Here is a 24,305-nt window from a genome sequence, read left to right on the forward strand (position 1 = left end):
ATGCATACACACAGATACATACACACACAGATACATACACACACGCACATACACACATGCGTACACACACATGCATACACAGACACACACATGCATACACATGCGTACACACACACATAAACACATACTTAAACATATACATACATAGACACACATGCATACAGATACATGCATACACATATACATACATAGACACACACGCATACACACATAAATACACACACACACACACTTACATAAACATATACATAAACACAGATACATACACACACACACACACATGCGTACACATACACGCACACACACAAACAAACACGCATGCATATATACACACACACATGCATACACAGACACACACGCATACACACACAAACATATACATACACACACATGCATACACATACATACACATACATATACATAGACACACACACACACACACAGATACACACACATGCATACATACACACATGCATACACAGACACACACGCATACACAGACACACACATATGCGTACACACACACACATAAACACATACTTAAACATATACATACATAGACACACATGCATACACACATAAATACACACACACACACACTTACATAAACATATACATAAACACAGATACATACACAAACATACTCACACACACACACACGCATGCATACACACACAAACACACACACACACACATAAACATATACATACATAGACACACACGCATACACACAAACATACACACGCACACACACACACACGCATGCATACATACACACACGCACATACATACACACGCACACACGCACATACATACACACGCATACACACAGATACATACACACACACACACACGCGTACACATACACGCACGCACACACACAAACGCATGCATATATACACACACACATACATATACATAGACACAGATACATATACACACACATGCATACACAGACACAAAAATACACACAGATACACATACACACACGCATACACACAGATAAATATACACACAGATAAATACACACATATACATACATACATACACGCACAGATACATACACACAGATACACACGCACACACACACAGATACATACACACATAGATACACACGCACACACACACATATATACATACATAGACACACACGCATACACACAGATACACACACACACACACACAAACATATACATACACACAGATGCATACATACACACATGCGTACACATACACGCACACACAAACACGCATGCATACACAGACACACACGCATACATATACATACACACACATGCATACACACAGATGCATACATACATACACACGCATACACACATGCGTACACATACACGCACACACACAAACAAACACGCATGCATACACATAGACACACACGCATACATATACATACATATACACAGATACATACACACATACATACACACAGATACATACACACATAGATACACATGCACACACACACATGCATACATATACATAGACACACACGCATACACACAGATACATACACACACATACACATAGATGCATATACACACACACACAGATACATACACACAGATACATACACACATAGATACACATGCACACACACACACACGCACACATACACATGCATACACACATACATACATACATATACAGTACAGACCAAAAGTTTGGAAACATTACTATTTTTAATGTTTTTGATAGAGAAGTTTCTTCTGTTCATCAAGCCTGCATTTATTTGATCAAAAATACAGAAAAACATGTAATATTTTGATATATTATTACAATTTAAAATAATTGTTTTTACATTTATTATACTTTAAATGATCATTTATTTATGTGATGCAAAGCTAAATTTTTAGGATCATTATCACATGATCCTTTAGAAATCATTCTAATATGATGATTCACTATCAAAGTTGGAAACAGTTCTGCTGCTTAATATTTTTTCAGAACATGTGATACTTTAAAATACTTTGATGAATAAAAAGTAAAAAAAATAGCTATGTTTTCAAAATTTAAATATTTTGTAATAACAATATACGCTACTGATCAGTAATTTGGGGTCAGTCATTTTTTTCTTTCTTTTTTTTTAAATAAAATTTAATTTAATTTCAATACTTTTATTCAGCAAGGATGTGTTAATTGATAAAAAGTGATAGTAAAGAAAATATATTATTAGAATATATATTGTTAGAATTATTATTATTTTTTTTATAAATGCAATTCTTTTTAACCTTTTATTCATCAAATATATTAGACAGCAGAACTGTTTCCATCACTCATAATAAATCAGAATAGAATGATTTCTCAATGATCATGTGATGACTGGATGTTACATGTGACACTGAAGGCTGGAGTAATGATGCTGAAAATTCAGCTTTGCATCACAGGAATACATTATTTTTTAAAAGTATATTAAATATTTAAAAGTAAATAGAAAACTATTATTTTAAGTTGTAATAATATTTCACAATATTACTTTTTTCTGTATTTTTGATCAAATAAATTCAGGCTTGATGAACAGAAGAAACTTCTTTCAAAAACATTAAAAATAGTAATGTTTCCAAACTTTTGGTCTGTACTGTATATACACACACATCTACATAAAAAAAATATATGTATATATGTATGTATATATATATATACATATATATACATACATACACATATACATACACATACACATACATACAATATATATACATACATATATATATATATATACACACACACACACACATATATATATATATATATATATATATATATATACACACACATATACACACACACATATACATATATATATATATATATATATACACACACACATCTACATATATATATATATATACATAAATATAATTTATCAATAGTGATAAAATATTATAATTTAGATTTTTTAAATTTGCGATCTGAAACCATCTGAAATCAAAATTAATTACGCTTTCCATTGAAGTATGGTTTATTATGTTATGACAATATTTGGCTGAGATACAACTATTAACAAGAAAATCTAAATATTGAGAAAATCACCTTTAAAGTTGTCCAAATAAAGTTCTTAATAATGCGTATTACTAATTAAAAATGAAGTTTTTATATATTTATGGTAGGACGTTTAAAAAATATCTTCATGAAACATGATCTTTATTAAATAGCCTTATGATTTTTGGCATAAAGGAAAATCAATGGTTTTGACCCATACAAAGTATTGATGGCAATTGCTACAAATATACAGTGCTGCTTATGACTGCTTTTGTGCTGCAGGGTCATGTAATAAATATATTGTGCCATAAGTATATTAATGAAAGCATAAGGTTAGAAGATTATTACGCTTGCTTTCAAAAGTCATTTCCGAAGCGTACTTGCTACATTTTATTCATTGGTTGCAAATATTTTTATGAAAGGATGCACTGATAAAAGTTTATTTTTTCACGTGATTTTCTTGACTTTACCTCAGCGGTTGTTCATGTGTTCATCAGGACCCTGAAGCTCTGGCGCAGCTGATGAAGTCGATGCCTTTGACAAACGACGGCAAGTTTTTGCTGCTGGAGAGCGAGACGGGAGACGAAGCGGAAGCAGCCGGACCGGACGAGCAGGAGTCCGAGGCCTGATCTGAACACACACACACACACACACACACATTCTCTGCTGCCGTTCTCCTGTCCTCCCCTCACATCTCCACACAGACTAATGAAGGAAAGGCCACAGGTGTTTGAGTGAACATCGCTAATTCGTTTAGCACTCACCCAGTTGTACATGCTCATGATGAAGGTTAAAGGCTTGTTTTAATCCATCAGACACGAGTTTACAAGCTCAAGGAATAATTCAACAAAAGATTAAAAAATTCTCACAGTTTCTCCAGTGACTATCATCTTGAGATTTGGTTTGTTCCTCATGCAAGGGTATTGCATGACTAAATATAGTGCTCGAGTACTCTAAACCAGTTTTATTATGTTAATGGTACGTTTTGGAGTTCAGCAGTGTAAATTAATGTTTCAGTTTCTCTGTGTGGGGAAAAAAAAAGCAACTCAAGAGTTCTCATTTCTGGGTATACTGTCACTTTAAGAAATGTCTTTTATTTGCATCGATTGTCATTTAAACTTGATTACTGTTAAAAATGTTTCCTAAAGTCAGATGCTGTTTCAGCTACAAACCGATTTCTTAATAGTAGTTTATTGTGTTGCCTATAACAGGAAGATTTCAGGTTTCTCACACTACATAACCATGAAACCTGAACATTTGCACTTTCTTACTCCCTGTTGCATCTGACTTTAATTGCTGATATGTTTTATAATCATTTACATTCCATTAAGATACCATGCTTTTAATCAAGTTTTGCAAAACTAGTATCCCAATTTGCATACTAGCAATTATATACTTTAGAATGCAAGATAAGTGAAGTTTTAATATGCATTCATGCATGCTAATACAGCTTCAGAATGAAAAGACATTTGTGTTGTTGGTAAAATTTCAGAATGCATGAACAAAACATTAATTAATAATTTGCCCAAAAATGAAAATTAGCTGACAATTTGCTCTAAACTGTTCCTTTAAGGTAACTTAAAAATCTAATTCAGTTAGATGCTAATGCTCACATGCAGATTTAGATTCAAAAAAGGTGAATTTTTTGACTTGCTAGATGTGCTAGTGTGCAGATTGGGATTCAGAGCAGAATGCAAAACAAAATTGCATTTATTTCTCTACAGTTTTGGTTTTAATATTACTTTTTTTTGATTGCTTTTAAAACACTAATTTAAAACCACTAGCATGAGTTTACTTCCCGTTGTCTGTTTACATTTGATAGCGTAGAAAACATTAACTGAAATAGGAAATTCGGACCCATCCTATAGATGGAAAAACAGCTGCATATATTTTATCATTCATTCTGTGGAAAAATTAATCTCAGGGTGAGTCTGGTAACAAAAGAAAATAATTTTTCAAACCTTTTTTTTTGGCGCTGAAGGGCTTTTTCCCCTCAGTATTTCCTTTCTGAGCAGAAATCAAGTTCCTGCAAGTGGTTTGCTAGTGAATGACATTGAACGGTTTACATCTATTGTGCTGGAGCAAGTGTTTCTCTAACTCTAATATGCCTCAGTAACCATCTGAAGTGTAACCTGCGATAAGCTTTAGCATGAAGAAAAATAAAAACATTCATGAATGTGAACGGATGTGCAGCAGTTATTAGTGTTCGCTTCAGCTCTGTTCAGAATGTAAAACTCTAATAAAGCTTTGTGACCATTTCTAACTTCCTCTACGAGTTGAGAAACTGGAATCTTAAAATCTTTGAGTTTGTCAGTCAAACACATTGTGATTGTGGTTACTTACACACTGAAGCAGGAGATCTGGAGTGCTCAAATCCATACACACGACAATCAACAGTCTTAGTATCAGTTCTTAAGGTTGATCTGCAACAGGAAGTCCTCCAGATGGGGCTGATAGCCTTTCTCCACCAGTTTGGTCACCACTGCAAAAAAAACAAGCATAGACAGTCATTCAACTTAGAAGAAAACATGTTTTTAATGCCCTTGAAAATACAAAAAATAGCCTCTAATCATAATTTTAACAACTATTAAAATACGACTGATTAAATTGACATACTTGTTCACTAGTGAGTTAAATGATCCTGTCATACCAAGTTCCTGTAATGAAGAACTCTTCATTCAAGGAAAGATGAAACACTACAGAAGTGTTTGGAGGCGTCTGAACTTCCTGCAGGAGCACTTGGCTTGTGTGATCTCTGCTGGAGAACAAGCTGTATTTGTGATGACTTTGTTGGCAACAAAACAGTATTTATTTAGCCAGGTTTTCTAAAGACTGCACCATCTGGTTAGTTTTACAGCAGCCCCTTGTCTTGCACACTGTGCATGACAGCAAAAATATAGAGGTTTTCGTGGGATGGGTGATTTCATCTGCCACAAAAAGATGGCAATAGATTTTCAATAGAAGTCTGAATGAATTGAGATGCTCTTCAGTATGGATGGGCTGAATGTGATAAAGCAGTAACGTTTTGCACAGTAAGCCAGATGTTTCATATGCATTTTCATACATTTTCTGGGTGTATAATGAGGGGTGGAAAAAGAAAGCAGGGCAGAAATCTCGCCAGTAGAGATGAAGGTGGTGAAGCCAGACGTCTCGGAGGGTCCACACCATGTGTTTTGAGCTTCAGCAGGAAAGAGAAGAGTCTGTTGTATTTGTTCAGACAGCTGTCCGTGATGACGATATTCACCGGCCAGTCCACCTACAGACGGAACGTGAGAGAGATTACGAGAATATTGCATCAGAAACTGAAGAAATGAACCCAGTGGGCGTCTCTGACCTTGTAGCGGAGCTCGAGACCGTTCGGTGAGTCTGACACGTGAGGATGGAAGATCTCAGGGAGGTGAAGTGAGCCGCCAGCTCGCCGTCTCCCTGAACACTGTACTGTAAGGTCTTACTGAGAATGGAGTTCAACACCAGCGGGGTCAGACCACTGCACAGCTAAACACACAACACACTGTGATAAGCTTTTCCAACAGTAGTATGCTACACTTACAGGATGTCACATGACCAAATTATACGGCATCGTTAATTCAGCAAGAGATGTCGAGATATAATCTCTCAGATGTTTAATTTGTAATCTGATTTTGTGTAAAACTGCACTCAGACCTTCTCAAACAACTGATCGCTGAGAGAGATGGCAAACTCTCCATCAACAGGAAATGCCTGAGAGTCTCAAAGTACTTCTCCATGAAGAAATAATCCACCACGGCCTTATTTACCATAGACACACTACGAGAGAGAGAGTTTTAAATGTACTTTTTGTTATTTTTTTGGAATAAAGGGAGTTCACATTAGAGCTGGATATTTCAACTGATTTCACAATTCGATTTGAAAATGTATTTCAGTTACAATGTAAACATGACAAATTACCCCATCACCTAATTTTTGAATATTTAAACATGATTTTGAAAAATCAGTTTAAAACGCTATATTTTCGTTTCAGTTTTGGTTAATAAAATCCTTATTCAAACCAGTAACTTGCCTCACAAACTCAAAGAACAGGCTCATAAAAGTAATTCTTTCTTGAATATTTCTACGAACCGAAATAGACTGCTTCACACCAAAGGTAAAAATAAAAAATATATCTCATACAAGCATTCTTCTTTTGAAAGTATGATTTACACAGTAAATGTTAAGATTTTAATAAGCAAAGCTGCATAGTTCAAATAAAGCCTGTGATAAACCAGAACTGTTTTTCTTTTTTTTGTCCCAGCTCTAGTCTATATACTGTATTATGAGTGGTGGAACGAAAACACAAACCTCTCAGTTTCAGACAGAAAGAGAGAACGCTCTAGTGGGTGGGTCATGATAAAGGCAGACGGTCCAGGTAATTGTCACTCAGACCATACAAGTCCTGGTACTGTGAGGTCAGGCTGAGTACATAGCCTTTAGGAGACAATCCCAGAGCCCAGGCAGACAGTCCCTCATCCAGAGTGAACAACTCACTAGGGGGCGCTGCATTACAACATTCCAAGTTCAAACAATATTAAATCATTTACCACAGTGGATTTACTTAGTGTATGACCAACCGAAATCACACACACACACACACACACACACACATATTATATATATATATATATATATATAGATAGATAGATAGAGAGAGAGAGAGAGAGAGAGAGAGAGAGAGAGAGAGAGAGAGAGCGCGAGAGAGAGAGAGAGAGAGAGAGAGAGAGAGAGAGAGAGAGAGAGAGCGAGAGAGAGAGCGAGAGAGAGAGCGAGAGAGCTATACATACATTATTACGCAAGGTTTCTCTGTATCTTCTGATGTTCGGTCAGATTTAGTTGGAGCATCTCTGTCGGTTCAAACTCCCTGGCACCACCCTTCAGAAACATGTACACCAACCCTTATATGGGCGTCAGAGGCGTGGCCATGGATGTTAGGTGTGGGAAGGGGAGTTGTCTCTTCAGAAACATGTTCGCCAGCCCTTATATGGGCGTCAGAGGCGTGGCCATGGATGTTAGGTGTGGGAAGGGGAGTTGTCTCTTCAGAAACATGTTCGCCAGCCCTTATATGGGCGTGGCCACAGACTCCAGAGGAGTCTCTGCAAAGATGAGATCAGTGCTGGATCAGGATCATGGCAGAATCAGACTCTGACTCATGGAAGCTTCTGAGAAGAGACACAGATTGTTCTTGCTCTGGCTGAGAACAGTGAGAGGGCTGGCTGACACTCTCACAGGACTTGGCTTCCTCTGTTGGCTCCTGGGCGGCTTGCTTTGGCACTGAACCTGTGCTGGCCACTGAGGGCTCTGTTGCTGTCTCTTCTCCAGTCGGTTGTTTTTCTGTACACTGGCTATCTCTCCGTGTCTCACATGTCTTCGCTCTTGAGTGGTTTGTGCAGGGGTGTTTGACTCAGAGCGGATTCGGCCTGTGTTCTGCCCCGAGGTGGTGGAGTCTCCCAGCTGTACGGAGCTCTGTGAAGGGTGGCCATGAATCCTAGCCTTTGGGTGACACCTGCTGGCACCTCTGGAGTGAACTGACCCAGTGGGAAGCTGGACTTGGAAGCGTATCTGTGTATCCCAGAGACAGCCTCTAGGAATTCCATCACGTATTCACAGACACATGTGGGAGGTTGATGGGTGTGGCTGCTGTGGGTGGGGTTTCTGAGGGGATTGCATGGGTCAGATAAAATGTTGTGAAGGGAATGGGTCACGGCACCACTATAAGGGATTGCGGATGGAGTCAGCAATGTTGTGTTCGTCTGATACGAGAGCTTGAGCTTCACCAATGGCAGGAGGACATGGAGGAACAGAGGATTCTGGGAGAACAGAATCTGCTATTTGCTGTTCTCGTAGATTCTGCTGCCACAAGAGCTGCAAACAAACGAAACGAAAACAATTAAAACAGCATCACAGTAGGCTGAATTTATGATGCTATAGATGAGTAAAAAGAACAGAACAAAGACCTCACTGTGTAGTTGTACAGCGAGGCCCTCCTGACCTAAAGGAAACTTCTCCAGAGGAGCCTCGAGAGAAATCATAGCACCTCAGAGATAAAGACTTCCCCTTATCTGTCCCTTCAACACAATAGTACTTTCATGGCAAATCCATACATATCTGAAAACTATCAAGTACAACTACCAGACAGTTAAGAGTCTAAGGAACTCAGAAAGGATGATTCACAAACTGAGAACTGGAGATTTCATGAGGCATAAGTGAGATTTTAGTTGTATTATTTCTTTAAATTAAAATTATACTTAAAATGAATTAAATTATTTGTATGTATATTTGTAAAAAGTATATCTCTATTACAATAGCAGAGTAAGACACTACACAGGTATTTAAAAAATCTCTTAAAATGCAAAAAATAAAAATGGTAAAAAATATTATAAATATATTTTAATAAAAAGTTACAGAAAATGTAAAAATGGTAAATAATAACAAGAATTACATCAATGTTGCAATATCAGAGACAGAAAATGCTTAGGGCCTGCTTAGTATATTACTTTACTAAAATGCAAAAACAAAAATAGAAAAATAGAAATCTCATTTAGATTTATAAATATATTTTAGTAATATAAAATAGTAAAATAAGACAACTATAAAGAAAATAATGAAAATAATTATAATTTATTATTAATCAGAACAATTGCAATAATGGCACAAGATACTAAACAGGTGCTAAAAAAATATTTTACAAATGCAAAAAAATCTAAATGGGTCAACCTCTACAATAAAAACTCTTAAATATGATATCAGACCTGTACATTCATTTGTTCCTGCTGCAGGAAGTTCACTCTGTGCTCATCGAGTTTCATCCTCTGCACCTTCCACATGGCTCTGAGCTCTCGGCTTCAGATAACTGACTGTACGGATCAGATCCATCCTAAACACACACAGAATAATACACCATTTAATAAATGTCTTTGATCTCTCTGGACATTTGAGTCATTTTATAAAGTGCAACAGTGCAAAAAAATCTTATTAAAATTCTCTTCACAGTGAAATAGATTTTTATGGATAACATGAACTTTTCAAGACAGACCTACCATGAGCTCTGAGGGTGACGCGATATGCAGCTAAAAGTCAATGCAATTTCAACAAAAATGCCTTTAATTGCTTCATAGCCTCCTTAAGATAGTAACCTGTGAATCTACAACAGCACGAATTAACAAGCTTAACCTAGCTCCATTGATGCACGCCAATGTTTTTCTTCTGACATGTAAAGCAATGACCATATCATTCGATTTGTTTTTCTCTCTTTCAGATTGTAAATTATTGATATGTCTGTTGCCCCCCCACCTTGTTTGTTTTTGTTTGAATGGATGTTATTTTATTAATAAAAAAATAAAAAAAAGTTGTAAAAAGTTACAATTTATCTTTAATGCTTTAAAACACATGCATAAAAACACAATCTTGTACCTTTGTCATTTTTCTTAAATACTTCTCTCTTTGAATCGAATATTAAAACGTTATGATTCATCTTAGAGCTGTTTGTTTTGGTTCACAGCTCAAAATGTTTTACTGAATAAACTGCTCAAATGCCTGCAGAAAATATAAATGGGAGATAAATGGCTGTGGGCGGTGACTGATTGTTCTTTTCTCTGATTGTTATGTAAGCGGTGCCCTGCGCTTCAGCTGCTCCTCGAGGGTCTGCAGTCTCTTAGCTCTCGAGCGTAGCTGAACTCATCTTCCTGCTCCTTCCGTCTCGCAGCAGTTCGATCCACTGGAGATGGTTTTACTGACTGGTTATTAATATGCTCCTCACCTCCTGGTCCAGCTCCAGCTGCTGTTTCATCTCTTCGAATCGCTCTCTCTTCTGGGCCTCTTCCGCCAGACGCGGTGACACCTGGGGACCTGCAGGGGGCGAGAGCGAGGACAGCGGGGCGTCAGCTGTAATCTCCATTCATCTGCTTCTGTGTAGAGGAACTCTCTCGCGCTAGTCATCCTGATAATTAATACTTGACCTCTACGAGCAGAACAGCTCTGTCTTCCGCACGCGAAAAACATTGTTTGCTACACACTGTTATTTTAGTATCACTGAAATACTATTACAGTTTGTGTTAATATATTGAATTGTTTTGTCTTTATAGTTTAAGTTTTTGTTATTTTAGTACTTGAGAATGAGAAATATTGCTTTAGCAACCAGTACTTATTTCAAATTTAAGTAATTGTATTGTTTTTTGTTGTTGTTGCAATTATTGGTTTAATTTTTTATTATGTCTACATAGTTTTTTATTAATTTTTAGTAATCTTAGTACTTAAACTAAACAAGAATGAAGAATGTTTACAACATTTTAACTAGTTGCTATTCACAGTTGTCATACGTAGTTTAGATTTAGTTATTTAAAGATAACTAACTAGTACTTAAAGATAAATAAAAATAAAATGGAAGCCAGCTTTTTTTTCTTATGTCTATATAGTTTTGAATGAGTTATTGAAACGAGTTGTTATAGATTTCAAATCTTTTGCCCATCTCTATGTACGTCACTAGAATACTTTGCATTATAATCTCCGCCTACCGTCTTGGGAGAAACAAAGCTCTACCCCACCCCCCACACAGACGCTCTTGTTGGTGTGATAGCATCATGACGAGGAGACGGTGTGTTATGAGTCATTTTCCCCCGATAACCCCTAAAATAACTTAAATTACACTTTCAGTTTTAATTGTACAGATAAGAGCAATACATCAATCGAATCTGTAAAGGGTCTACATTTTTTTGGATACAGACATAACTTTGTGCACTTATAAAATAAAGATAACAAACAAGGTGTGCTGTCTGCATCCTTTGTCTGCGCTGATAGTCATGTACAAACACGTCATTAAAATGAAGTGTAACTCCGTGAATACTCAACAAAGAGACATGAGAGAGATATCTATAGAAAGCTTGACATGTATTTTTTTAAACTAAACAAGTGCTGCCGAAAATATTCTGTGATAAAGTAATCCATATGAAAACAACGTGATGTCCGTTTTTCATGTCTCCCTTCGTTATATGTGACCACACCCCCACGCTGAACGCGCTATTCAGATTCAAACTGAAGCGCGCGGCTTGAATACACCCACACAGAAGAAAAAGCAGCTAGACTGTTCTTCAAGTTTTTTGTTACTGTTTGCTTCGCGATGAGAGGAATGAGACATAACTCACCCCAAAAAGATGCTAACGCATTGTTTACCATGAAGTTACAATCAAACCTGACTGTGTCACTTGACCAATCAGAACACAGTATGCTACCGAAAGGTGGGGTTTAAGGAAACTGAATCTTTTGAACAGCTTCGCGCGAACCGTTTGGGGATCTCTGAGGTAATTTTAAAATTATATTTTGACAAAACGATAATGTTTTTTAACCTTGGATGGATTTAAACCTAATGTACAGGACTTATAAACAGTGATAGGAAGCTTAGAATTTATCTTACTGGCTCTTTAAACTATACAACAATGAAGTCATTTAGATTCAAATTAGTAAATAATGTATTTTTTTTGGTCATTTGTGTTTCTTAAGTATGTCTATATAGTTATCTTTTCATTTGAGTTTATTTAGTTTTACTTATTTAAGTACTTGTATCTTAGTAGTTTTATAATTTTATTGTATTGTTTTGTCATTTTTGTTTTAAATGTGTCTATTGCAGTTCTGTTTTAGTCTAGTTAGTTTAGTACATACACTGAACTAAACCAAACGAAAATAAGAACTCTTGTATTTGATTAATACTTTTAGTAATTTTTGTGTTTTTAAATCATTTTTTTTTTTTAATTAGGATTCAGTTTTAGAATGTTTAGTTTTATTACAAATGTAAAAAAAAAAAAAAAAAAAACCTTGCCTTGGCAATTATATATACATACACACAACACACTGTTCTTCTGAGGTAAATTCCAGCATTGTTCCACATAACGAAAATTCTTCTTCCAAAAATTATGAAGAGTAGATGAATCTTGTTTTTTTGCATGTGTTTGTGTGAGTGTATGTGTATTATATATATATATATACAGTATTGTTCAAAATAATAGCAGTGCAATGTGACTAACCAGAATAATCAAGGTTTTTCGTATATTTTTTTATTGCTACGTGGCAAACAAGTTACCAGTAGGTTCAGTAGATTCTCAGAAAACAAATGAGACCCAGCATTCATGATATGCACGCTCTTAAGGCTGTGCAATTGGGCAATTAGTTGAATTAGTTGAAAGGGGTGTGTTCAAAAAAATAGCAGTGTGGCATTCAATCACTGAGGTCATCAATTTTGTGAAGAAACAGGTGTGAATCAGGTGGCCCCTATTTAAGGATGAAGCCAACACTTGTTGAACATGCATTTGAAAGCTGAGGAAAATGGGTCGTTCAAGACATTGTTCAGAAGAACAGCGTACTTTGATTAAAAAGTTGATTAGAGAGGGGAAAACCTATAAAGAGGTGCAAAAAATGATAGGCTGTTCAGCTAAAATGATCTCCAATGCCTTAAAATGGAGAGCAAAACCAGAGAGACGTGGAAGAAAACGGAAGACAACCATCAAAATGGATAGAAGAATAACCAGAATGGCAAAGGCTCAGCCAATGATCACCTCCAGGATGATCAAAGACAGTCTGGAGTTACCTGTAAGTACTGTGACAGTTAGAAGACGTCTGTGTGAAGCTAATCTATTTTCAAGAATCCCCCGCAAAGTCCCTCTGTTAAAAAAAAGGCATGTGCAGAAGAGGTTACAATTTGCCAAAGAACACATCAACTGGCCTAAAGAGAAATGGAGGAACATTTTGTGGACTGATGAGAGTAAAATTGTTCTTTTTGGGTCCAAGGGCCACAGGCAGTTTATGAGACGACCCCCAAACTCTGAATTCAAGCCACAGTACACAGTGAAGACAGTGAAGCATGGAGGTGCAAGCATCATGATATGGGCATGTTTCTCCTACTATGGTGTTGGGCCTATTTATCGCATACCAGGGATCATGGATCAGTTTGCATATGTTAAAATACTTGAAGAGGTCATGTTGCCCTATGCTGAAGAGGACATTCCCTTGAAATGGTTGTTTCAACAAGACAATGACCCAAAACAAACTAGTAAACGGGCAAAGTCTTGGTTCCAAACCAACAAAATTAATGTTATGGAGTGGCCAGCCCAATCTCCAGACCTTAATCCAATTGAGAACTTGTGGGGTGATATCAAAAATGCTGTTTCTGAAGCAAAACCAAGAAATGTGAATGAATTGTGGAATGTTGTTAAAGAATCATGGAGTGGAATAACAGCTGAGAGGTGCCACAAGTTGGTTGACTCCATGCCACACAGATGTCAAGCAGTTTTAAAAAACTGTGGTCATACAACTAAATATTAGTTTAGTGATTCACAGGATTGCTAAATCCCAGAAAAAAAAAATGTTTGTACAAAATAGTTTTGAGTTTGTACAGTCAAAGGTAGACACTGCTATTTTTTTGAACACACCCCTTTCAACTAATTGCCCAATTGCACAGCCTTAAGAGCGTGCATATCATGAATGCTGAGTCTTGTTTGTTTTCTGAGAATCTACTGAACCTACTGGTAACTTGTTTGCCACGTAGCAATAAAAAATATACTAAAAACCTTGATTATTCTGGTTAGTCACATTGTACTGCTATTATTTTGAACAATACTGTATATATATATATATATATATTACCTCCTGTGGCTTTTGACCAGGATAAGCAGCAATGTGGCTCTGTCCTAAATGGCTTACTCAATGTGAACTTGCAGGCCCATAGAGTGTCCCATCTTATTTCATCATTTAGAAGGATGCTATTTGGGACATGGCACTATGATGAAAGTCAAGTCTGGCTACGCACGACTAATTTTACCCAGACAGAAGCTGCTAACAGCATCAGGTGCATGTGTGTGTGTGTGTTCCTGGGTTTTGATGGGACAGATTTCTGACCTCTGATTCTCTCCAGGGTCTTGGCCGCTGACACACTGCCCTGGTTAATGAGCTCCTGTCTGGCCTGTTCAGTCCTCATGGCCTGGAAGAGAGAGAGGATGAAGGAAGACAGACTTCAGCGCAAAACAATAAAGCTGATTTTAGCCCAGGTCAGAGTGTCCTGATGAAACTGGGTTAATGGACCGGCTTTTAAAATTTCGTCTGTTGCCATGCCAACAGCACCGGCTGTGCCCCATTATTGGCTCTGAGTTGAGGAAGCATACTGCAGACATAAACATTTAACCTGGATGAGCCATTTTAAAAACCTCATCATTGATTTACAGCCTATTAACATCTCCAAAAAGAATCTCCACAAATCATTCAATCACCAAAAACCTCACAGCGATCCTGGGCACCGGGACATCCCACCAGAAGATAGAAGTTAGTCCTAATTATCTCCAATAAAATGTATTTTTATTTATTTATTATTACTTAATTTATTGTACATTGAGGGTACAGTTCAAATGTTTGGGGTCAGTACAATATATGTATATGTAGTTTTAATAAATTAATACTCTCTATGCAACAGGGATGCATTTTCAGAAAACTGTTTTCAGCATTGATGATGATAATACATGTTTCTTGAGCAGCAAATCAACATATCAGAATAATTTCTAAAGGATCACTTGACACTGAAGACTGGAGTAATGATGCTGAAAATTCAAACTTAGCATCACAGTAATAAATTAAATTTTACAATATATTCAAACAGAAAACAGTTATTCTAAATGTTTATATTTCACATTACTACTGTTTTTCATTTATTTTATTTTTTTTATTAAAAAATAAATGCAGCCTTGATGAACATAAGAGACTAAAAACATACAAAGCACCTTATGGAGCCCAAAGTTTTTAGCAGTAGTGTATATGAAGCATTATAAAGTGTCTGAGATGCACCTGTGTGCAGCAGATTTATAGCAGCTTGCAGACACAGACTTCATTGGCGATGTGTTTGAGGAACACTGGCACACAGTCCTCAGCATCCCGCGAAATCAGAGTGTAGCCCTGTGTTCCACAAGTTCTTATCTGAGGAAACAGATTCATTCATTTTTAAAGGGATTTTGCATAAATGACATTGATTTTAAGACTGTTATCACTTATGTAACTACACTAAAGATAGTCCAAGAAATCGATAATTATGCAGCAGAAAATGTATGCATTTAACCATCTGAAAATCCAACAAAATGAAAGCGTGAGACTGAGTAGCTCACCTCTGGAGGTCAGATAATCCTCATTGACCTCGATCATAAACTCTTTATATACTCTACGTCACAGAAGACACCACTGTACACCCACAGTCTGAGACAAACCTAGAACATTTCACAGACAACCACTGTTACATAATATACAGTATTAATAGAAAGCTACATTATAATGTGTACTAACTAGGGATGGGCATTTTGGGAAATTTCTAATTTCGATCATCGATAGGTTTCAAAAACGATTAATCGATTAATCGGGGGTGGGGCTTAAGCGGGGTGGGGGGGAGGTACGGGGCATGGCCATAATTTATATAATGAAAAAAAAAATCTGAAGATTGTTATGAAAATGAAAAATAAAAATCTGACATGAAAATCTGTCTATGAAAACATGAACACATGATTAGGACAGGTTAGATTATGATTATGATGAAGCAATGTTATTAATAAAGGAGCAAGTATCTGCATGAGGTGAAGAGTATACCAATAAACGGAAGCTAATTCTATGACACATCCTATGATAAATCAGATAACTGAGATACAGACGTAACATTACAACTTGTATCAGCACAATAGGATGCTAAGTTATGCGTTAGACAGAGAGAGAGCGAGAGAGAGAGCTCCCTCTGATGCGTTTTCATGACAGCGCGCTGAAAGATGGGCAAGGACAGATTTTACTATAGATTCCTATAAAGTTCTCATTATAAATGTATGGCAGATTTGTGCGATATTATCAATCTTCGTTATTAAGTGTAATAGGTGTAATTAAGTTTTATTTTTAAGTTAAGTTTTATTTTCCATAAACCGCCTGCGCGTTTTCGAAGACATATGAATTGCATTAGCTATGCCCAAATATGACGGCTGAATTATTATAACATCAATAATAAAATAACAATAACAATAATAATAGAAAAATAAAACATTTAAGAGCAATATCATTATCGGGCATTGCATATCAGCGATTCGTTTCATGCTCATATAAGCAGAGATTTCAGCATAATTGTTCATGTTAATTAATCAGACACTAGCTCTTGCAACTTTTATCTGAAAAAAAAGTGACCGAAAGTGTAACTCGGATTGCGCTTTACAAACACGAAAGTACAATAAATTTGCACATTCTGATCAACCAAAATATTATTTAACAGCATGGAAATCACTGATTATTGCTAAATAATTGAATACGATTTAAAATATAGATAAAAACTATGACAAACAAATTATTTTGATTTCCTCATCTGTACGAATATGTTTAATGTAATTAGGCTACAAATATATCCAGTGCATTTTTATTTTATAAAGACCATTTCATTTTTTGATTTAAAAATTAACTCACAAAGATACTTTTTCTTTTTTAGCTACTTTATTCAACTGCATTTTTTTTAACAAAACATTGTCTTCCAGTATAACTTTAGCAGCATATTTTGATTCAGCGGTGAAACGTAGTTTTTAAAAGATAAAGAAAAAAGTTCACCAAGTTTAACCAAACTACTATTATAAGGTATAAAACAGAGCCTAATAGCCTAGATATTTTAACTATGGCTAAAACTCAAAACTAAAATAAAAATTATTTAAAAAAAATGGATATTATATTTCCCACGACCGGTGAAACATTCAAATGTCTATTCAAAAAGATAAGTCGGTCTACGTGCTCAGATGAGAGCCGAGTGCGCAGCCTGTTCACATTTAGTTGAATAAATTCTCTCCGCTGGAACAGATGTTGCAGGAACAGCCAGGTACCACTGGACAAGTAAACCTGCTCTGTCCCTGAAACTAATGGGCAGCAAATCTTTCACCACCATTTCAGCGAACAGCTTTGTCGTCTTCTTGGTTCTGCCTGCGTTGCATTTAGGTCTTACTTCAAGTGATTCAATGCCCGTCTGAGTTGCTGCTCTGTTATCGCCAGATATTTTATGTACACATTTTAGATGATAGCGCATTGTATTTGTGTGACAGCTTGGCGCTGCACAGCTTACCCTGAACCGTATTTTCATAGTTCTTTTCAAAGGGAAGCCAGCCATCACTATGTGACTTTGAGGCCATGATTATGTCTTCTTACGTCTTTTGAAGCATCAAGTGGGAAGCTAACCAATCAGAGATCAGGGCGCCGCCCAACGTGCTGCCATAACCAATAATAAAAAAATAAAAAAATAATTTTGATCATCGTTTACGTGATCGATCACTCGAGTACTCGATCACTGTTGCACATCCCTAGTACTAACTAGGCTAAACATACATATACATATATATATATATATATATATATATATATATATATATTGTATATTTTTTTTTTATTAAACACAAACATTTGTGCATTTGGGACATGCATTTACACTAAAAATTATACTTACTGCATGCTTTATCTAGAATCAAACCCATAAACATAGCATTGTTAACAACATGTGCAACTATCTGAGCTAAATGAATGAATGAATAAATAAATGAATTAATTATAGAAACAAAACAAGGATGACACTAAAAAATGTTTTGTTGTTACTGAAAATGGATGAAATGACAAATATTAATATAATAACAATAATATTAAGTAAAATATAAAAATAAAGATTATAGAAACAAATATATATATATATATTAATAATATATATATATATTTATTTATTTTTCTTTGGTGAAATAAGTTATAGGAAACCAATGAAATGACAAATAATAATAATAATAATTTGAATATTATCAGAACACTGACATCATAACATTTTTTTTTTTTTTTTTTTACAAATAAAAATTAAAAAAAGACTCTAAATGGCATTGACTCTTTAATAACTCACAGATGGATTCAACAGTTTAAAATGTTAAAATGTCTTGATGGATTTGCTTCTTAAAACTCAGCTTTTCACTTCACAACAAGACATTAATCGATAGACTGGAGTTTCGTGGATTATTTGTGATGTTTTTATCAGCTGTTTGGACACTGATTCTGACGGCACCCATTCACTGCAAAGGATCCATTGGTGGTGAGCAAGTGAAGGAATGCTACATTTCTCCAATTCTGTTCCTATGAAAAATCAAACCTATCTAGCCTGAGGGCGAGTACATTTTCAGGAAATTTCCATTATTGGGTGACATCAAACTCATCAATGAGCCATTTCTGAAACGGAGCATGAATGCAAATATGAATTCAGGGCTTCTACAGAGGGCATGATTATCAATTTGGTTTTTGGGACTTGACAGACAACCTCTAAAAGGGAAAGGGCAGTGTGATGGTTCTCCATTCAAACTGCATGAGAAGAATAACAGCATACAGGTTTGTTCTAACATGAAGGTGAGTAAATAATAGCAGAGTATCTCCACTGTGCTTTTAAATGCCAGTCAGACACTACAGCATCTCACTACCATTTCATGCTATCAGTCACTGGAAAAATATAGGGTTTCACAAAAACCTCTGCTCTTACAGTACCTGACCTTCGGGAGATGAATAATAGGTAAATAAATAAAAAGAGAGGTGAGTTTCTCACTGTGCTCTTCAGCATCACTTATTACTGCAGTTACTCTGAGCTTCATTATACAGATACGATAACAGCTTTAAACCCTTAACACACACACACACACACACATCACACTGCCAATTACACAAACACCACCACAGACCTGCAACAGCCACCTGTCTACAACACTTCTGAGCTGAAAACAATGTCTTCAAACTCCATGATGTCTCTGACAGAAGTATTTCAAGCGTGTGACGAGGGTTTCTTTCCACAATCCACACAATACAGCTCTGATCAGCACACACATAAAGACATTATCTGCTGAAACTCACTTTAAAGACTACATTTTTACATCTATTTTATTTGCTTTGTCCTGATGTCTAATCATTATAACAATCGACAGGCTCATCAACAGGGATTTTTTTCTGCATACCCAACAGGGAAAGTTGACTTAATTTTGACTTATTTCAGATATTCTCAATGCCCCTTGAGAATGCACTCTTGCTTGGTCTCCATGGTGGCATTATATGAAAACAGACAAAACATATTTTTTAAGTTTCTGATATTCATACATTTGACACCCTCCAATACACATCTCTGGGCCATTATGCATTACTGAGCACTATAGCTTGTATTAAAAAGCAATATATAAAAAAGTTAAATAAAAATAACAATACAACCGGAGACATTGGCACCATCACATCTTAAATCTTTTTTTTTTTTTTTTTCTAAACACTTTTAGTAGAGAGAACCGATCCAGTTTGGACAGGAATTTTGGACTGTAAATGAAGGGTTGTGATCCGATGAAATACAGCATTTATCTGAAGACATAAGTTACAGAGGTCTTGTTTCAGCAAAGAAAAGAAGTTTAAAATGCTACAAAAAATAGTATTTAGTATGGGTCAGGGTGCCAATTTATGACAAAAGAAACGTAACGTTATTAGCTGCCTACACAGACATAATGTCGGTCAATGACCATAATCTAGCAAAAGAAATGCAAAAACTCCACTTACAATTACTGAAGCAGCGAAATGTAGTACTTACGTCGCTAAAACACTATTTGTTGTTTAGACGAGAGACTTCGTGAACGCGGTGAATTCAGTCACGAGCACGTCGTTAATTTAACAAGCGTGACTAATCTAAAGCCTTGGATTGGCTGCTGTGCGCTTTGATTGGCATCTCAATCGTTTTAACAATGACTAGCGATAAATTAAATATAGACGAGGAAGACCTAAAATAAACATTTGAAACTTTTTTGTCACCCTAACAACATCTGAATGCAGAGTAAGAATTTAAAATCCTAGGCGACAATTTGGACATTTTTAATTATCGGGTGTGTCTTATGGCCCTGGTTTTATACATTAATTCATGGTACTGAAGGGTTTTCTGTTCAGAGATTCTTCATGCTAACGTTATTTGATACTTTTAGTTTAAAAAAACTAACAAAATAAAAGGTCTGCACCACGTGCTGTATCCAGAAACATAACATCAGCTACAAACGACATACTTAAGAGCTATTTTCATACAGTGCTTATAGAAAAATAACTTTCTGGTATGCAACAAGATGTTAACAAAGCATATTTTAATTAGTTAATTAAATCAAATTAGATTGACGGTGATAGATTTAAAAAAAAAAAATGGCCACTTACCCATCTCACGTGTTCGCTGCTGAACAATCCATCTGCATCCGTTTCCGTTGATGACGTCCATCCGGGTTCAGACGAACGAAAAATATTCTTGTTGACTCAATAAAAAAAAAAAATGTTGTAAACCTAATTTTTTAAAAATTAGATTGTTTATGTCAAATAAAATTAAGTTGGCAGCATTTTTACCGAGAGTTTTGTTGTGTGTGCTCAGTTTAATTAATAAAATTGAACAAATAGCAAAAATATACACACAGATGTGATCTGATCATCACCAGTCTGTCTGGAATAACATGAAGAAACAGAACAAACTGAGACAATGACTCAATCCAGATGATCTGTGGCAATGTCTCCAAGACACTTCAAGAAACCTAACGTTACGTGCAAAGCTACCCGAAAAACAATGCTTAAGTGCACCAAGGACCAAAGCTTTTTTTAACGCATATTGTGGTCACACCAAATGTTGATTTACTTTAGTTAAGTTAATAGAAGTCCATTAATAAAAATCTATTTATGGCATTATTTTTGACGGCATCCTCACTTTACAGCATTTTTACACAAGTGCTTAAAATTTTGCACCGTAAGTTACTGTAGCTTTGTAGGTTTCTTGAAGTGTCTTGGAGACAAACGGCGTCACACTCAAACATACGTGTCTCATAATATTTATTCAAAATGATGACTTACATATTTGTGGATGCTATTCATGGATATATTATTTCTTATATGAGAGGCCAAGAGATTTGCATGATTATGTTTACATTCACACATTTTCTTTTCTGTATGTGATACACGTCCTTTAACTAAACATATTCTATTTCTCATTATACTACTTTCCTTCAAGGTGAATCCAGATATTGCTGACAGTGCACACTTGAGTTTATGTTACTGTTTCCAGATATAACCGTGAGTACACTAAATTTTTGATTCACCCCATAGGCAACAAGTCAAGCCATTAGTTATTTATGATTCCTGTAGTATTGTTTTGGTTAATGGCTCTGAATGCATTAATAATAAGACAGTTGGATGAAATTTGACATTTACATGCAGATGCAGTTGGTCTTCTGCTAGTGCATAAGGCTGGTTCATTTCGCCCGAAGGGGGAAAACAGAGAAAGAAGTGAACTTTCTAACAAGCTGGAGTAGAGTAGATGTCCCTGGACGCGAGGAACAACAACCCCTTTCAGGTTCAAGCTCTCGCTCTGGCTCCTGTGAGATATGCAGATGCTTTGAACACGTCCACAAGCTGCAGCTGCTTGTGGTCAAGCACTACATTATTAATAACGACAATTCCTTCTTTCGGTTTCTGAGCTTTTCTTAGACCACCTCCTAGGGAGAATCCTTGAGTGTGTGCGGTTGGAGGGCCTGTGTCTCTCTTTAAGGCACAGCAGAAGAAATCTCATTAATATCTGAGGGTGAGACACCACTGCAGGTGAATACAAACACAAACACCTGCCAAAGCGGGCTTTCCTTGAGTGATGGCTCTCACAGTGAGAATGAAAGGGCCCGATCTTCTTATTTTCCCAGCGTGTGGAAATCCGGAGCTGTTTTTTTGAGGCTGAAGCCCAGTTGCATGGAATCGTGACTAAGTTAATTCAGCGCCCATGCAGGGGGGCCGCATGGTCTGATGGGATTAATTCGGTTACAGAATCATGGGTAGCAGAAGCTCTTATGAAAGAGAGAGTCCCACACATCCAGACTGGCTCTTTCCCGTGTTTAACTAGTAGACAGAGACTCATATAATTCTTATTACTGGGACTTTATGAACTTACATAAGTCAAGAGGTATAAAAGGTGAAGGGTTTATATTTAAACTGTCTTCATTTCATCTGAAATCTAATAAGAGAGAGGTGTGATTAGATTTGAGTCTGCGATGTAAGTCGTGAGGAGATTTCTGATAATCGGTGACTCTTCAGGTCCATGTGTTATGGACTCAGGTGAGTTGGTTTTGATACGGTCCCACCTTTACACGTAATTGTTCTACAGCAACTAATTTTAAAGGGTTAGTTCACCCAAAAATATAAGTTGTGTTATTTACTCACCCTCAAGTTGTTCCAGACTTGTAAATTGAGCACCAAAGAAGATATACTGAAAATAATTTTGGTGGTAGCCATTTACTTCCATAACAAAAGAGAAAACAATTATTTGATGGACCAAATAAAAAGAGGATCCTGGTTTAATCCTGGAGTTGTAATAATAGCATCATATAAAAGCTTTTTTCCGCCACATAAAAGATAAATAAAAATTAATTAAAAAAATGCAATCCAGAAACCTGCAATTGTGAGGATCAAAATTAAGATTTGTGAGAAAAACTGGTAATTGTGTGTGTTTGTGTGTGGGTGGGATCACAATTTTGTATAAGCTTCCATAGTTTTCAACCACAAAACAACCAAAAGTAATTCATTTTCAGTTAAAGTCACTGATTTCAGCGACTGTGACAGCTTTATGCAAAGCTAGCTTTTTCAGCCAATGGTTTATATTGCTAATTTTGCCCTTCATGACAACTGTGAGGGTGGTGAATCTTTTTATAACTCATCCGTTTAAATTATATTAAGCCTTAAAGTTCTGCATAATTAAGGGCGTGGCCACTTGAGTGACAGGTGGATTGCCGCTGATGACAATGCCGTCGCGCTAGGTGGGCGTGGCTTCAGCAATCAGCTCCCGCCTTTTTGCCCATTTTCGATTATCCGTGAGAGTCGCGAGATGACGCGCTGCCAAGATGGCGACGGCCCGCTCTGCATACTTTAGGCTTCAAAACCGCTATTGAGGAGTCTATGGGTGACGTCACGGACACTACGTCCATATTTTTTTTACAGTCTATGGTTCACACTGACACACTGAATTTTTACTTGTACTCTAGGTTGCTACAAGCTGTGTTCCATTACCACTTTCTTTGCATAAATTTGATCTCTATTATGTTGCATTGTACAGAGGAATAAAAATCACCCGTCTTTTGTTATTGCTGTCAAAGCCTCTGCATCCAATCAAACTCACTTTTTTAGAAGTTAATCAAGTTAAGATGTTCAGATTATGTAACACACCTTCATCCTTAAAAAACATGACCAAAACTATGCAGAAATATGATAAAGATGGT

At 36.2% G+C, this 24,305-nt stretch overlaps 1 protein-coding gene and 1 long non-coding RNA gene across 17 annotated transcripts in view; one reads left to right on the forward strand and one right to left on the reverse strand.

The window, feature by feature from the left end:
* The window catches only part of LOC113043177 (adaptor protein, phosphotyrosine interaction, PH domain and leucine zipper containing 2), a 21,590-nt gene extending 16,323 nt beyond the window's left edge, over positions 1-5,267 (forward strand). For both annotated transcript variants that reach the window (XM_026202396.1, XM_026202397.1), the window contains one exon: positions 3,498-5,267. In XM_026202396.1, coding sequence (XP_026058181.1) covers positions 3,498-3,629 — 132 coding nt within the window. In that variant the 3' untranslated portion in view covers positions 3,630-5,267. The remainder of the gene's footprint in view (positions 1-3,497) is intronic.
* LOC113043178 (uncharacterized) overlaps positions 1-21,306 on the reverse strand; it is a 26,827-nt gene extending 5,521 nt beyond the window's left edge. Inside the window, exons 1-14 of one of the 15 annotated variants that reach the window (XR_003275702.1) lie at positions 21,223-21,306; positions 16,143-16,241; positions 15,829-15,957; positions 14,893-14,974; positions 10,769-10,857; positions 9,762-9,886; positions 8,967-9,077; positions 7,797-8,874; positions 7,318-7,512; positions 6,664-6,786; positions 6,335-6,495; positions 5,651-6,256; positions 5,344-5,482; positions 3,471-3,705 (exon numbers count right to left, since the gene is read on the reverse strand). This is a non-coding gene — a long non-coding RNA (uncharacterized LOC113043178). Of the gene's footprint in view, positions 1-3,470; positions 3,706-5,343; positions 5,483-5,616; positions 6,257-6,334; positions 6,787-7,317; positions 7,513-7,796; positions 8,875-8,966; positions 9,078-9,761; positions 9,887-10,768; positions 10,858-14,892; positions 14,975-15,828; positions 15,958-16,142; positions 16,242-20,006; positions 20,459-20,617; positions 20,967-21,222 lie in introns of those variants that run through there. The other 14 variants (XR_003275700.1, XR_003275697.1, XR_003275695.1 and 11 more) reach the window with 14 other exon arrangements.
* Between the last annotated feature and the right edge of the window lie 2,999 nt (positions 21,307-24,305).

This window comes from Carassius auratus, chromosome 25 (genome assembly GCF_003368295.1).
Source record: "Carassius auratus strain Wakin chromosome 25, ASM336829v1, whole genome shotgun sequence".
In the NCBI taxonomy this organism is placed as follows: Eukaryota; Metazoa; Chordata; class Actinopteri; order Cypriniformes; family Cyprinidae; genus Carassius; species Carassius auratus.